This window comes from Gastrolobium bilobum, unplaced genomic scaffold, assembly GCF_033153095.1.
Source record: "Gastrolobium bilobum isolate Gb01-03AN ecotype WA unplaced genomic scaffold, APGP_CSIRO_Gbil_v1 utg3981, whole genome shotgun sequence".
NCBI classification, from domain to species: Eukaryota; Viridiplantae; Streptophyta; class Magnoliopsida; order Fabales; family Fabaceae; genus Gastrolobium; species Gastrolobium bilobum.
Genome location: NW_026898638.1, coordinates 377,442 through 394,338, shown reverse-complemented (window position 1 = coordinate 394,338; position 16,897 = coordinate 377,442). Strand labels below are relative to the sequence as shown.

Sequence of the window (16,897 nt, the reverse complement as noted above, 5' to 3'; positions counted from 1 at the left end):
TATATCGATTGACATAAGTTGGTTAAACTTCATGCGTGATGATTGGGTACTTTCATACCAATTAATCCTAAGAGGTATAATTATTAATCCTAATAGAAATAATAATCCATATTATTAATGGGAAAGATTATATTTACAAAAAAAAAATTACAAATTTTTGCAAATTACACTATGTACTCTGGAAGTACACTAGGTTACACTATGTACTTCCGAGAGTACACAATGTAATTTGCAAAAATTTGTAAAAAAGATTGTAAACAGATCATTCCCCATTATTAATAGCGTTAACAATTTTCAATACATAAAGTAGTGGTTCTATTCCAACAATTTGGTTCCCTATTAATAAGTCAATTGAACTTTATGCGTGACTATTAGGAACTTCCATACCAATTAATCCTAACATGTATAATAATTAATCCATATTATGAATAGGCTTAACAATTTCCATTGTAGAAAGTAGTGGTTCTGTTCCAGTTATTTGGTTCATTTTTAGACCCAAAAAATTAAGTAATCCTAATAAGTATAATAATTAGTGGTTACGTTTCTTTTAATGACATTTAAAATTCCATTTTTCTAATAGGCTTAACCACTTATTTTGGAGAAGACTAGTAATGCAAGATAGAAGAATCAAGAAATAGATTTTACGATATATTTGTTTTTTAGTCTCACGAACGCACAATAACCAAGCATTTACGCATAGAAAACAACGTTGACATTCTTCAATCAGTAAATTAACTACTCCTTTAGTCTAGGAAATGGTGTAATGTTTTAGTTTGAAGAAGTATTACGACTATTCAAACCAACTACCTAGCTTGGGAAATTCTAAAGCTTCAATTAGGTAGTCAATTGCCTTGGTCTGAATTGTATTCTCCCTATATAAAAGTTGCATAATTGGATTTTCTTTCTTTCTCCAAATGCAGTAATTAACATTAGACTCTTCGTATTTTTGAATGTTCATTCATTCACCAAAGCCACTACAACCTGATTTTTGAATGTTCCTTTGTTCATAGGGTGACAACTAGACGCCATCAACACATTTTCCTTTATTACGCCCCCGGTTGATTATCACAAGCATCAGAGATATTTAAGGTTTTTAATCTCTGATGAATCAGAGCAATAGAATCCCCAGAACACGGCATAACTACTCGTGAAGTACTTGCATAGTTTCCACCCAGGTTAGACGGTCGAGAACGACCTCGGCCCTGGTTTGCAGGTGGGTGAGAACCCGACTTCTTCTTGCCACCGCCACCATGATAACCTCGAAGCATCAATGCTTGTTTCTCCTCCTCAATTCGATCTATCCTACCAGAACCAATACTTAGGCCCAGTAGAAAGGTTTTGAAGGAACTTGACATTACCTCCTCCATCTCATCGCATCGACCCCATCCCCTTTGGCATGTTGAGACACCATGACCTCTCCCACTCATCTTCTCTAACACTCGTGTGTGTGAATTTTTTTGGGGGAATTGATAGTATGAATGATTTACCAACTCGAAAATGAAATTTTTTGTGGAATAAATGTTAAAGGCACAAAAGGTACCCAATAACTCTTAAAAGCCAAAAAAGGAAAAATCCAGATACAAAATATCAGTTATGTACACTGATGGCCCTAAAGTAAGGTCATTGCTTGTAATTGGTACAATACTAAAAATGCACAAAGTAGACGAAAGTCAAAGCATGAAGAATTTAATAATAGAAGAGGAGGATGCAAAGGGATACCTAGTTCGAGTGCCTCGAGGATTGAAGAATTGTCCAAAAACTAGAAAACAAAACACGAACAAGTGAAAACCCCTAAGAAACCTTGACATTTTAAGGAAGATGAGTCAAAAACTCAGATTACTCAGATGTAAGGAGAGAAAAACTTTCGAAGAAATTGAAGCGCTGGGAAAGTCATGAAGACAAATAGGATTACACGGCTCTGAGCGTGAAAAGCAAAAGGCAGGGGCAGAATTGTCTTTTGATGGGAGGATAAGACAGTTTATAAGTGACGTATGAGCACGACGCGAGGTCGGCAAATAGGCCTTGATTCACGTCCTGCCAGTCACAAAATGTCACCTGTAAAGGCGTAATCATCACTGGCACCAGAAAAGATAGGATTTCAGGAGGAACACACAACACATTAAGATATAATCCCAGATTAGTACGTTCATCAATGACATTAGTACGTTCGTCATGGACATCGGCCAATATATTTTCGGGCAGAAGGTATCTAAGGTGGAAGATTGAAAACTTAAACCACGGAGGTTGAAGTCAGAATCAAGGACATAACCGAGCTTCGAACATCAACGCGGCCAGTGGCAAATAACAGTGTTATAACAAGGACTTGGTTACCCCAATTAGTCAAATTGGAACTTGATACATAGAGCCGAGATACAGCAGCCGGGCTCGATGACACAAGCATGACATAATATTCACTCCGGTAGCCCGGATACCCAAACTACTAGGATAGGGAACATTAGTTATTCCTCAATGACAAAATTAGCATTGTAGAAATAAGCCAAGATAACAACAAATGTGCAAACTTCAAATAAGAAGACTAAACTGATAGCGTAGCTGATAGTAGGAAATAATAACATGGATACCCGGCCAGTCCCAGCATAGTACGAAATCCAATCCGGGATCCTAAAGTTGTAGATAGAACATAATATGCATCCTGGTAGCTCGAACACCTTGACTATCAGGCCAGGGGCAACTTTTATGATCCATATAAGAGGCTCATGCTATATAAAGCCCAATAATGGGCAACAAAAAGAGGAAACTAGTATAACTAAAGAAAATTATCAATCCAAGATACTAATCCTAATACGACAGCAATGAACCTGGACACGAGCTTTCAGATAAAGCACCAAAAGTCTAGAATTCCACTACCCACAAGTAAATAATATAATTAAGAGGTAAAACCTACAGGTATGAACACATATTCTCTCTTTATTGTTATGTTGTCACTGCACACACCACCCATTTGGCTAATACCGTTATTATCAGTGCACAGTGATCTGCTACACTCAAAGATATCTAATTCATATATATGAGAAAATATATAGATTCAAGATCAACATACTAGTCTTTTGACTAGACATTTTTGTCCCTAGAACGGAACAACAATTGTTTGCCACCAAAGAATGATGAACTATTTTCTCACCTATCAAATTTAAAATTTGAATTTGAAAAGTTACTAAAAAAGAAAACATTTGAAAGTGATTTAAGTGTGACCACACAGTGGATATTGAAGTAGAGAGCGACCCATCAACAAACTTTACAAAGAATAGTTCTCCTTTTTAATATAATATATTAAACTATAAATATATGCATGGTATTTCAAATTTTCAAAATTATTTTGATTTTAATATTTTAATTTTTTATATGTAATATATATTTTTAATGGCCAATAATAATATACATAAATCAAAATAATTATTTTATCGATATGACAAGTTATTTAATAAAAATTATTCTACTAAACAGCTGATTATGTAGACCTGCACTTGTTCTTGCCTTATCTACACACAAATTTAATAAGCTATGCGACCAATTCACGAGCTCAAACAAATCTGTTATAAAAGGGGTAAAAGCAAAGAAATAAAATACTATAAAAAAAATAGTATAGTACTGGGTAGCATCAGTTCGAAGAAAACTTTTGACATCACTCACTCAAAGAGATTTTATTTTAGCAAATTAGTATCTTCCCACCAAGATTTGAACAAATGGTGCACCTAATTAATTAAACCCAAGCTAAGTAGAAGCAGGAATAACAAGAAATTTGATAGAAGAAAAAAATTATAATATAAAATTAGGGCATTAGTTTTCCTCTGTCACAGATGATAACCAATCATTCATGTAGATACATAATATATGGGCCCCATCATTTTTTTTTCAAAAACAAAAAACAAAATTAAATGGCACAAGTTTCGATCTGTGTGCATGAAGTGTAACATATTTTTCTGCAACAGAAGATGATGTTTTCCCATAAAATTATTAATGTGGCCTTTATTTAATAATTTAAATTTTTTAGTTGAAATGATTTTTATATAATATTAAAGTCTTTGTAATTAAGTGATTACAAATTTAATTCTTATTACCTCTATTCTAATAATAAATAACTAAATATTGTAAAATTTCTTATACGTAGCCTTCAAAAGTATGAGAGAGAAAATCAATTTTGAGTCGTGTTTAAATCGAGAGATAAGTTATTCTGTCTATCCTTATTCTACTTACCTTTACCTACCTTTTTTAATACAGTTAGATTACAATCTAATACAACAGAGGAGATTCACGGGATAAAACAAACTCATTTACCCCTTTCTCTCTCCCACTCCGTCTCACCCTTTCTCTCTCCTTTAACCACCAGCAAACACTAGTCCACCATCTTATTTACCTATGTTTGGCTCTGCTATGAGAATTCGTTGTGCTTGTTCTCGGCAAAATCATTGATACATGTCCTTTTAGTCTATTATCACTTCGTATTTGCATTCACATCATAAGTCTTTTCCCAAATGAATTTGATATTCATGATATATTCTTATAAGGACATAATAAACTGATTCGAAAAGTGAAACATTCTAAGTCTTGCTATTGGGCTACAATTTTTAAGAAAAATGACAATTTTTGTGGGCTTTTATCATTCCTTCAGATTGGAAGATGATTGTCGTCGAAAGGGTGAGAGGAGAGAGAAAGGGTGGAAGGTAGTAGGGGAGAGGAAAGGGTAAAAGGGTTTATTTTATCCCATGAATCACCATCATTAGATTAAATTGTAATCTAACGGTGTTAAAAGAAGTAGGTAAAGGTAGACAAAATAAGAGTCGACAGAATAACCTATCCCTTAAATCGAATGTTAAACATGAACCAAATCCAAAAGGCAATCTAATAAATCAGTTGAATAAATGATAAAATCAATAAATAGCTGACTGTAAAAGATAAATCAGTTTAGTAATTCGTTAACAATGTATATACGTTAGGGTCTCTAGTATGACTCCTTGAGTTAAAGTAGTTATAAATGACATTGAGCTTTTATTCTAAGGGTGTGCATGACCACTTTCTCGGAATCAATTTTTTTTTTTTTAATTTCTGTTCTTGGAAACAGAAATGGATAGAAAACTCATTTGGTGAAACCAGTTTACTTTTTTGTTCCCGGGATGAACCAGTCTAATTTTTGTGCTGGGGAACAGAAAAAAGAATCTTTTTTTTTTTGTTTTTTATTCCCGGACACAAAATGATAAACACTTGTCTCTTTCAATTATTCTCTGCCACTGCCATCATCATCACAACCACCATCACCCCGACACGACCACCGCCACCATCGTTGCCGCCGTCGCAGTACCACCAGTGTCGTTGTCACCACCACCACCACCATGATGCCACCGCCACCATCACCACTACCTTCATGCATTGCCACCATCACTACCATCACCACGCCATCGCCACTACTACCACACCACCGCCACCACCACCACCACCGCCGCAACCACCGCCACTGCCGTCACTACCTCCATCATCACCACACCACCGCCACCACCACTACCGTTGCTGCCACCATTACCACATCACCACACCATATGGAAAGAAAAGTGATAATCCGAAAAAATTTATGCTTAATATGAATTATTTTTTATTATATTTTTGTTGTGTTATTAAACGCAATTCACATTCTTGGAATAAAAATAGAACATATTATCAAACACAATTTCTTTCTCTGAAACTGATCCAAGGCACAGAAATAAAAAAAAAATTGTTTCTTTTCGGAAATGTCGGGGAACAGAATGATTGTCATGCATACCCTAAGAAGCACTTTGTCGATTCTCTCAGCCTTGCACTCCTTATTATGTTCTAATTAATTTAAAATATATCATGATCTTAATTTACAAAATTTTAAGAGTGAATTTACCCTTATTTGTTTATTTTTGTGACAATCTTACTTTAGAAAAAAAATCTCTACTTAAATTGAATATATATATATATACACACACACACATACATACATACATAAGGGAAAGATCTTCTTACACCAGTGTAAAAATAATAAATCTTACGCTCAATCTTAACCATTGATCTCCGTAAATCTGATGTTGTAATTTATTGATAATTAAAAATTAATTCATGAAAATGATTTCCAAAAATTTGAAGTTGGAATTTGTTGAGAATTAATAATTAATTCATGAAAATAAAGCAATCAATCTTAACCGTTTGATTGAAGGAAATCAACGATTCAAATTGAATGTAAAACTTATTATTCTTACACCGATGTAAGTTGATATATATATATATATATATATATATATATATATGTATAGGGAAAATATTTCTACAGTAACTTTAGATAACGTTGTCTTCAACTATCCCTTTTTAACTAAGTATGACTAATCATGCATTAAAATTGTATTTTCTCTCTCCGCCACGTTAGCCGACAATGTTTGAGGAAAGAGAAAAAAAGAACAGTTTTATTGTTACAACTAAATATGACCGGTTATACTTAGTTAAAAAGGGATAGCTGTAAATAACCTTATCTTTTTTTTGGAGTTACCCAACCCTAATTATCTCTTTGAGACGAGTTGGCTCCCTCCGGTATCCCGACGAGCTTCGACTCTTTGAGCCGGCTATGGGACTAATCCGGAGTGCGGGGGAACAGTGATGGCTAAAGGTTCAGCCCCCTCCCAAATAACCTTATCTAAAATGGTTGTAGAAATACTTATATATATATATATATATATATATATATATATAAGTATATATATGGGAAGTACATAGTTATAATATTAAAGTTATTTTTTCTCTCTCTTCATAAATTTTTCATAAATAAAGAGAGAGAGAAAATTAACTTAAATATTATAATTATATCCTCCCAAAAGCACATAGTTATAAGGGGATGACTAGACAATATATATCCTAATAAAGGTAGTTAGTATAACCTCCTTTTAGTTTATAAGGAAATTAAAATTCAGGACATGTATTAGTTTATAAGGAAATGAAAATTCAGGACACTAGCTACCACAATAAATATCCTAATAAAGAATTAAATATGAGGCACGACTAGTCATCCCAATGACTTCATAGAAGCTTCTTCCCAATTGTTTTCTAAACCATGGAATCAGACGACTTCCTTCTAAAACAAAACGTTTTTATCTATAATATCTCTCCTCGTACCAAAGTTTTTTAGAGTTCAAATGATGGAAAGTAAAGATGCCTGTTTTTGTCGTTGTTCTAAATAAACTAAAAACTAAGCCTTAACATCAAATTTTACTCTAAAACCTTAAAAAATATAGTTTATTATGAGAATTTTCAGTGCATATTCTCAGCTTGATCCATTCGTAGCTAACTTTGCAATTAATTACACACATTTAATTCCCAAACAATAAATGATAATGATTCAAAATCCCAGTAGCTTAAATATAAAAACTTTGATAGTAGCCTAAAGGATAGTAAGTTTGAGTTCTGAGAGTCATAAGTCTTAAAGAAAATATAGAGGTTGAAACCCGAAATTGCATTAATAGGACTTTGGACACCGTTGATATCTGATTAAAAAAAACTTTGATAGTATATTATTTCAGAAAAATATTTGTGCAATTAATACAGATAATTATTTACATTTACTTCCAAAACGATGTCGTTTTAGGATCTAAAGATTAAAAATTTATAATTATAAATACTATAATAACTCTGAAATGAATTAAAATTACAACAACATTATAATTTTCGCTATAAAACAACGTCGTATTAGGTTTACTGTAGATAACTTATCTGCAGTGTGAAAAAAGCGAACCCATAATATTTTGGTAATAAAGTTTACAATCAACCCTTCTACAAACTAAGGTGTTAGGTCAAGTTTGCATGTTTTTATATAATATCTCGTAAACGAAAGTACCCAAACACACACCTACTCACTTGCTTCCCAACTTTTCACACTCCCCAATCTTAGCTTATAAATTCTTTCATTCATTCTGTCCACTCTCTTCATCCCACTTTTGTTAGAGTAACAATAACATCTCATAACCACCAAAACATGGCAACCCAATACCTCATCTTCTTCCTTCTCCTCTCTTCCTATACACTCACCTCTGTCTCCACAGAAGAAACCGGTTTCGTGCGTTCACTAGACCGCGAGATGATGGGAATGGAGAAGAAAGAATGCTTCAGTCACTTCAGATTCTATTGGCAAGACATCTTTAGTGGAAACAATGTCACCTCAGTTGCAATTGTTCCACCGCTCCCTAAGTATAACCCTGCCAATGCCTTTGGTTTGGTTATACTCTTCTTCAATGCTTTAACCTTAGGACCAGAACTAAGTTCAAAACTTGTGGGAAGATCTGAAGGGATTTATGTATCTACATCACAGACAGGGCTTGATCTTCTTATGGTTATGAACTTTGTCTTGTTTGAGGGGAAGTATAATGGTAGCAGCATCACCATTGTGGGAAGGAACTCAGTTTATAACACGGTTAGGGAGATGCCTGTGATTGGTGGAAGTGGGGTTTTCAGGTTTGCTAAGGGATATGCAGAAGCTAGGACTCACTTCTTTGATCCTAAAACTCTGAATACTGTTGTGGAGTACAACGTTTATGTTTCCCATTATTGATGTCTCGTTGTTTCTTAGTTTCCTCTTTTGAGGTCATGTATCAGCTGCTTTTAATTTACTTGCTTTTCCTGTGGAGCTTGACCTACTCCTTGTGTGTTTGTGGTGTATTTGTGGTTGCAATGATATTTGAATAATAATAATTTTATGCTTACTCACTAAGATAAGTATAAGTTTGATTTGTTGGGTATAGGACATTTAAAAAACACCTAGAGGGAGGGTGAATAGATCTGTTGATGTAGCATTCTGTTTTCTGTTTCAAGTTAGTTAGCTTTATTTACTGCCTGGGCTTATATGTTAATTGGGCTTATTTGTACTGGGCCTTTTCCTTCAGTTTAGGATTAGTTAGTTAGATTGGTGATGTCATATTTAAACTCACTGTGTGTAGAAACTTAACTGGGTTTTTCATTCATTCCCTTATTCTGGTTAATGTGGATCGATTCAGATTCTAAGATGGTATCAGAGCTCTGATCGGAGCTCTGATATTCGCCGTTCTTTGTTTGCGTTCTGCGAACTTCTTCTCTTCCTATTTCTCGTTTTCAATTCGTTCTTGATTTAGCTTGCATGCACTCACTGAAGTGAATAGATGGCGAATCAGAGTTCCGACATAAATCAAGAGAATGTAACAAATCGAATATCGATTGTTACAAATCAGATTTTTCCTTCTGCAACACATGTTCCGATCGTTGATGATCCTTCAAATCCAGGTAGTACTTACTATGTGCATCCTAATGAGAATCCTTCTTTAGTTTTGGTATCTTCACTCATGGATGGAAAGAACTACCACAATTGGGCCAGATCTATGAAAATGGCTTTAATATCGAAGAATAAACTCTCTTTTGTCAATGGAACTATCTCTGTTCCAGATCCTTCTGATCCTTATTTCGCTGCATGGGAACGATGTAACACCATGGTGCTGTCATGGTTACATCACTCCATAACTCAATCTATTTCACAGTCGATCTTATGGATGGATTGAGCCTCAGATGTATGGAACGACCTCCGAGAGAGGTTCTCTCAGTCAGATATCTTCAAAATCTCAGATCTACAGGATGAGATTTATAGGATGCATCAAGGAGACAGTAGCATCTCTGATTACTACACACGAGTCAAGATCCTATGGGATGAGCTTGAAGCGTTACAGCCAACACCAACATGCAAATGCATTAAACCTTGTTGTTCAATTGCTTTGAAGGTTAGGAGTATCCGTGAAAGAGATTACTCTATTCGCTTCCTTAAAGGATTAAATGAATGATTCAGTCATGTAAGGTCTCAGGTTATGTTGATGGATCCTTTGCCATCAATTAATCGAGTTTTCTCGATGGTCATACAACAAGAGAGGCAGTTGCAACTAGAAGGTAACTCTCTTAATTTTGAAGGTCCAAAAACTTTCTACAATTCTGCTGATCAAGGTAGAGGACGATCACAACCTTATCAAGCACGTGGCAGAGGACGTGGATCCTATGTTGGTCGAGGGAGAACAGGTTCAAATAGACTGTGTACTTATTGTGGAAGGACAAGTCATACGGTGGAGACATGCTTTGAGAAGCATGGCTATCCACCAGGTTTCAAACAGAGAAATACTGATTACAGGCCAAGTTTTGATTATAGGCCAAATGTAGCACACAAGGCCAATGTGGTTGATGTAAACCAGAATCACGATCCTACTGTTCCACACCATCATGCAGCTTTGCAACCAGATTCTAAAGAAGCCTTCACAAAGGATCAGTATCAAACCATCCTTGGAATGATACAACAATCTGTGCAACAAGGTTCCCCTCATATCAGCAACATGGTAGAAGCTAAGGTCCTCAATGCTGAGACCACTGGTTCATCTTCAGGTAAATCTAGAATTCAATGGATTTTAGATACTGGAGCAACCGATCACATCACTCATTCCATGGACAGTTTGTCATACATTCAAAAGATTGAACCAATAGCTATCACTCTACCTAATGGAAAACAGGTGTTATCTTTTCATTCTGGAACTGTTATTCTTTCCAAGACTTTAACATTGACAAATATGTTATATGTTGAAGAATTCAAGGTCAATTTGATTTCAATAAATAAATTGATTCAAGACACTAATTGTACTGTGATTTTCCAGCATCTTCAATGTATCATTCAGCAAATACCTTACAGGCTAACGATTGGTTCAGCTAAGTTAGAGAGAGGTCTCTATATCCTCAATCAACATTGCAGCAATTCTGATGGCACAAAGGGAGAAGGACTATGGGGCAATACTGCTCAGAATAAGAAAGTAGCAATGCAGTCTTCAACCATTGATATATGGCATTCTCGATTAGGACACTGCTCAAAGTCTGTAATAAGAGCCATGATAGCTCAACACCCTTTCATTTCTTGTAAAGATACAGATGATCCATGTGACATATGCCATTTAGCTAAACAGAAGAAATTACCTTTCAATACTAGTTCCAGTATTTCAAGTTCAGCTTTTGATTTAGTTCATATTGATATTTGGGGGCCATACTCGATTCCATCCTTTCATGGGCATAGATACCTTTTGACTATAGTAGATGATCACACACGGTTTACTTGGGGCATACTTATGACATCTAAAGCTGAAACCAGAAATCACATTAGATCCTTTGTTACACTCATTGAAAATCAGTTTGGTATTACTGTCAAAACTTTTCGAAGTGACAATGGGCAAGAATTCTTAATGAATGAGTTTTTTGCTCAAAAAGGAATAGTCCATCAAACCACATGCATTGAGACTCCACAGCAAAATGGAACAGTGGAGAGGAAGCATCAGCATATATTAAATATTGCCAGAGCCTTACTTTTTCAAAGTAATATTCCAAAGAGTATGTGGTCATATTGTATTATGCATGCCATACATCTTATTAATCGGCTTAGTTCACCTGTCTTGCACAACAAATCTCCCTATGAGTTGCTATATAATAAGCCACCAATACTTACTCATCTTAAAGTATTTGGATGTTTAGCTTTTGCCTCAACCACTGTCAGTGGGCGTCTTAAATTTGATGCTAGAGCTAGGAAATGCCTCTATCTAGGTCACAAAGATAGAGTAAAAGGATACATATTGTATGATGTGTTATCTAAGCAGATTTTCCTTTCAAGAAATGTGATTTTCCATGAAGGTTTCTTTCCCTTTTCAACTGATCAATCTACAGAACACTCAGGTAATGTTCAATGCTTACCATTTGTAATTGAGTCTTCTGTTACATATGATGCACCACACAGCAGCAGTAGAGACACTCCTATATCTCTACCAGCTCTTACTCATCAGCCATTATCAGCAGCAGATCATTTATCTGACAGTGCGCCTACTCCGCGTGATACACCACAACATGATGGATCAACCAATGACAGTAGTGATGATTCTTCTATATCTATACCTGCAAATATATTATCTAATGATCACTCTCAACTTCCTACTGTTCCCCGAAGGTCCAACAGGTTTAGCATTCCACCAAAACATCTACAAGACTACTTGTGCAACAATTCAGCTGTTTCTACTGATCATCCAATTTCTTCAGTGCTCTCTTACACCAAGTGTTCAGCTGAACACTCATCTTTCTGTCACAACATTAGTTCTTTCATTGAACCTCGCACATACAAACAGGCATCACAATCTAGTGAATGGGTTACTGCCATGGCTGAAGAGATACATGCTTTAAACAAAAATCAAACCTGGACTTTTGTAGATTTACCTCATGGTAAACGTCCAATTGGCTCTAAATGGGTCTACAAAATCAAACATCATCAAGATGGCTCCATTTCTAGATACAAGGCACGTCTTGTTGCGAAGGGATATGATCAAATGGAAGGTGTAGACTATTTTGAAACCTTCTCCCCTGTTGCAAAACTAACCACTATTCGGTTGCTATTAGCAGTTGCTGCAGCTCGTGGCTTTTTCATGGAACAACTTGATATTAACAACGCTTTTCTCCATGGTGACCTCCTAGAAGAAGTTTACATGTCTGTTCCAGATGGGGTCTCTCCTCCCTCTCCAAACCAAGTATGTAAACTCCAAAAATCACTCTATGGGCTTAAGCAAGCTAGTCGTCAGTGGAATGCTCGTCTCACCACTGAACTTCTGCTCCTTGGATACACCCAATCTTCAGCTGATCACTCCTTATTCACCAAGGTTAGCAATGGTACTTTTACTGCATTACTGGTATATGTTGATGACATGGTCCTGGTTGGTGACAATATGGATGAGATCAATTCTGTTAAACAACACCTTGATCAACAGTTCTGCATCAAAGACTTAGGACCTTTGAAATTTTTTCTTGGTCTTGAAATATCTCGGTCACCTCATGGAATTGTTGTTAATCAATGGAAATATGTTCTAGAACTGCTTGCCGATAGTGGTTTGCTTGGGGCCAAGGCTACCTCCACACCAATGGAGCCTACCCTACGTTTATGTCAGAATCAAGGTGATCCTTGTGCTGATCCTGCATCATATCGTAGACTTGTGGGGCGTCTATTGTATCTTGCTAATACTCGACCAGACATATCTTTTGCTGTGCAACAGCTTAGCCAATTTGTGGCTAACCCAATGATAGCTCATTTTGATGCTGCCATTCGAGTACTCAGATATCTAAAGGGGTCTCCTGGCAAGGGGTTATTCTTCTCTTCTAGTAGCTCTCTTACGCTTTCTGGTTTCAGTGATGCTGATTGGGCCACATGCTTGGATACTCGTCGCTCTATTACTGGGTTTTGTGTCTTTCTTGGCACCTCTTTGATTTCTTGGAAATCCAAGAAGCAAACCACTGTGAGTCGATCCTCCGCTGAAGCAGAATACCGTGCCTTAGCCTCTTTGACTTGTGAGATCCAATGGCTCACCTATATTTTACATGATCTTCGTGTTCCCGTTTCTGGTCCTGCTATGCTTTATTGTGACAATCATGCTGCAGTTCATTTGGCCCATAATCCTTCCTTTCATGAAAGAAGCAAACACATAGAGCTTGATTGTCATGTTACACGCCATCATATTCTGCAAGGACTGATTCATTTGATACCTATTGCCTCATCTCAACAGCTTGCAGACATGTTTACCAAAGCCCTTCATCCTACTCATTTTCGTGACTTCATAGACAAGTTGGGGTTTAAGGATATTCACCTTCCAACTTGAGGGGTGTGTTGATGTAGCATTTTGTTTTCTATTTCTGTTTTCTGTTTCAAGTTAGTTAGCTTTATTTACTGCCTGGGCTTATATGTTAATTGGGCTTATTTGTACTGGGCCTTTTCCTTCAGTTTAGGATTAGTTAGTTAGATTGGTGATGTCATATTTAAACTCACTGTGTGTAGAAACTTAACTGGGTTTTTCATTCATTCCCTTATTCTGGTTAATGTGGATCGATTCAGATTCTAAGAAGATCTTCTAATTTTTTCAAAAGCTTTTTGTAAGTAGATCTTTAAAATTAATATGCCTGACAAACTTGAACTTATGAGTTCAAGCAGCACACCAACACAATTAAATTGAGTGTCCTCAATTTGTTTTGCAAAAATCAATTTAGTTAACAGTCACATAAATATAACAGTTTTACTACTTTACTTAATGTCTTTATATGCCCTATAAATTTCTATATAATAGCATAGAAGTATTTGGCCTTTTTAAACAAAGAGTAAACGCAGCTTAACTTCTTATACAAAACAGAAAATGATTAATGTCCAATGATCAGAAAAACAATTAAATGTTACAACACTTAGGGCCTGTTTGGAGCACCTGATAAAGAATATAGAATATGATAACTTATCATATCCTACTTTTATCTCTTGTTTAGTGGGTCAATAGGATATGATTAGCTTAATGGGTCAATATATTGTCTCATTTTATCCTATCCAATACATGATTTCTTATCCTATGAGAGGAGCTGAGTTAGGATTCAACAAGATAGGATACCAATATTGGATACCCAAAATATCCCCACGTTACCCAATATATCCCCACGCTACCCATTATATTTGTATTTATTGCATTATATTTTGTTTTTTCTTTCTCCTTTCTCCTTCTACATAATCTTATCAGATTGCTAATCAGGTGCTCATCAAACACATGACATGATATAGACTTATCAGCCCCATATCATATCCTACCCTTATCAACCTCATATCATCTCCTACCCTTATCTTATCATGTCCACCAAACGAGCCTTTATATTAGAATAGTAAATCTGCTACAGTACAAAATATATGACCAGAAAACTATTACAACACTTTTTAATTCACTAGAGAACAATTATAGTAGTTTCAAACTAGAAACAATGTTATTTTATACTCTATAAAGAAAATTCAAAATTCAAATTAATGAGAGAACGATACACGAAATATCCTGATTCACACCCCTTAGTACAATGGGATGCTACGTCTAGACTGAAGTATTCGTAGATATTTTATTGACCACAAAAACAACATTTTACAAGCACGAGACCACACACACAATCAATCAAAATACCAAAAACCTTTATAGTGCCTACATTGCTCCAAGCTCTAAGAATTTTCTCAAGTCAAACCTAGAGTTCACCAACTCCTCTCACAAAAGAACTCCATCTTGAGGCTTTAACCCTTGAGAAACAATCTTAAGCCAAGCAAAGGTCGCCAACCCACTTAGTCACACCTAACACACCTTGGACAAGTTTTTCACACACGATTACTTCACTTTAACACACAAAACAGAATTTCAGATTTGTCACAAGAGAATTAATCAAAGATTACAGTGTCTTATCACATTAGATATATCATATAAGGCACAAATCAAACTCCAAGATTGCATGATAAATGCAAAAAATCAAGATAATGATATATCTATCAAAATCCCTAAAATTTCAGTATCAAGGAACTTGAAAAGCAAATAGTAAATATCATCAATGGCATTTTGGTAAATAAGTCTATTTTTTTAATTATAAATTACTTTGTGATGGCAATATTAGAATTATGAAACTTCATTAATGGTATTTTTGTAAATAACTATAGATTCTTTATAACTTTAAAACTAACTACATTCAAACAAGTTTTATTGTTCTTTTAATCTCAAAATCAGTTTTCAAAGCTTGTTGATGGATAATATCCCAGAGGTCCAAAATCCCATAGGTATTTTTCAAAACTTGAAAAGCTTGTTTTGGATATATTGATTATTTTTTCAATAAGCTTAACAGAACAACATTCATCTTTCCAGAGAATTCAGATGCCGCAAGAGAAACCCACAGCATCCTCAATCATTGCTTGATTAAAGCTGTAACACCCCGTATATATCCGGTATGTTATCATATCATCGTATTAAGCGGCGCTTAATTAAAAATTGTGGAATATCTTTTTCTTTTCAATTATGACGTCATTATTAATTACCAACTTGATTACTTAATCATTTTCCAAAACATTGCCTGTATGTAAATTATAATAAAACAACTAACTGAAATTCCTCATTAACTAAATAACATCAATATGTCTCTAGTCACGGAATTACAACACGTAGACCAGACAACCCTAATAGTTTATACAACTCAAGCTCAAAAGTACTAACATCAAAGCGGCATGGACAAACCCCATGCTCGCCAAATAAGGCATCAAGCCCAACAAGAGTCTCAACTCAAAAATCAATATAACGGCAGAAAATATAAACAGCATCCAAATCCAGTCATGTCAGCATACAACATAAATATAATCAACTAAGCTTTGGCCTCCTGCCGCCAGAGGCATCAGCCCCCAAGTTACCTGAACCTGAAATAAGCGCCCCCAAACATGGGGTGAGATCTCTAAACAAGAAATCTCAGTAAGACAAGTGGTCCTCAAGAATCTTCCACCCCAAGCTCATTTACATGTGCAATATAAGTTCAAAAGCAATAATCCAACATAAGTTCTAAACTATGCAGTGCAACAGATATTCATGTCATGTGTGTTTTAACTATTCTACTGGCCAGAGAAATGCAGGACGTACGTCTACAACTCCACAATAAGTACAAGGAACACCGCTTGCACCTCAACCACAGCCTCACCATCTTGTATGTCCCCACATACTCAGGCTTACCATATAGGTGGAACACCACATGCATATCATAAAGGCACTCACATATAACAACTCAATAGCATTTATCAAAACAATACATGAAAACAACATCATGCATATAAACCATCCCCCATGGGACATGGTGGAACCAACAATGGCTAAATCGAGGACACGAAAGCTTACCTTGCAAGCTAACTATCCAATGCCAAGAGTCCACATAAGCTCAAAGTCCAAACACAGCAGAATCACAATCTGTTATGGACCAATCATTATATCAAAAATCAACTCTACAAGCATACAACATAAGACAACGCCTTTTCTTTACGTTTCATGTCTTT

The 16,897-nt window shown here is 35.6% G+C and overlaps 1 protein-coding gene across 1 annotated transcript; it reads left to right on the top strand.

Moving 5' to 3' along the window:
* Nucleotides 1-7,993: 7,993 nt before the first annotated feature.
* Nucleotides 7,994-8,566, top strand: LOC133317953 (dirigent protein 22-like). Its single transcript, XM_061519859.1, has one exon. The coding sequence runs from the start codon at nt 7,994-7,996 to the stop codon at nt 8,564-8,566; it is 573 nt and encodes a 190-aa protein (XP_061375843.1).
* The last annotated feature ends 8,331 nt before the right edge of the window (nt 8,567-16,897 follow it).

Coding starts and splice junctions, on each gene's coding strand:
- LOC133317953 (XM_061519859.1), top strand. CDS start 7,994: ATGGCAACCCAATACCTCATCTTCTTCCTTCTCCTCTCTTCCTATACA.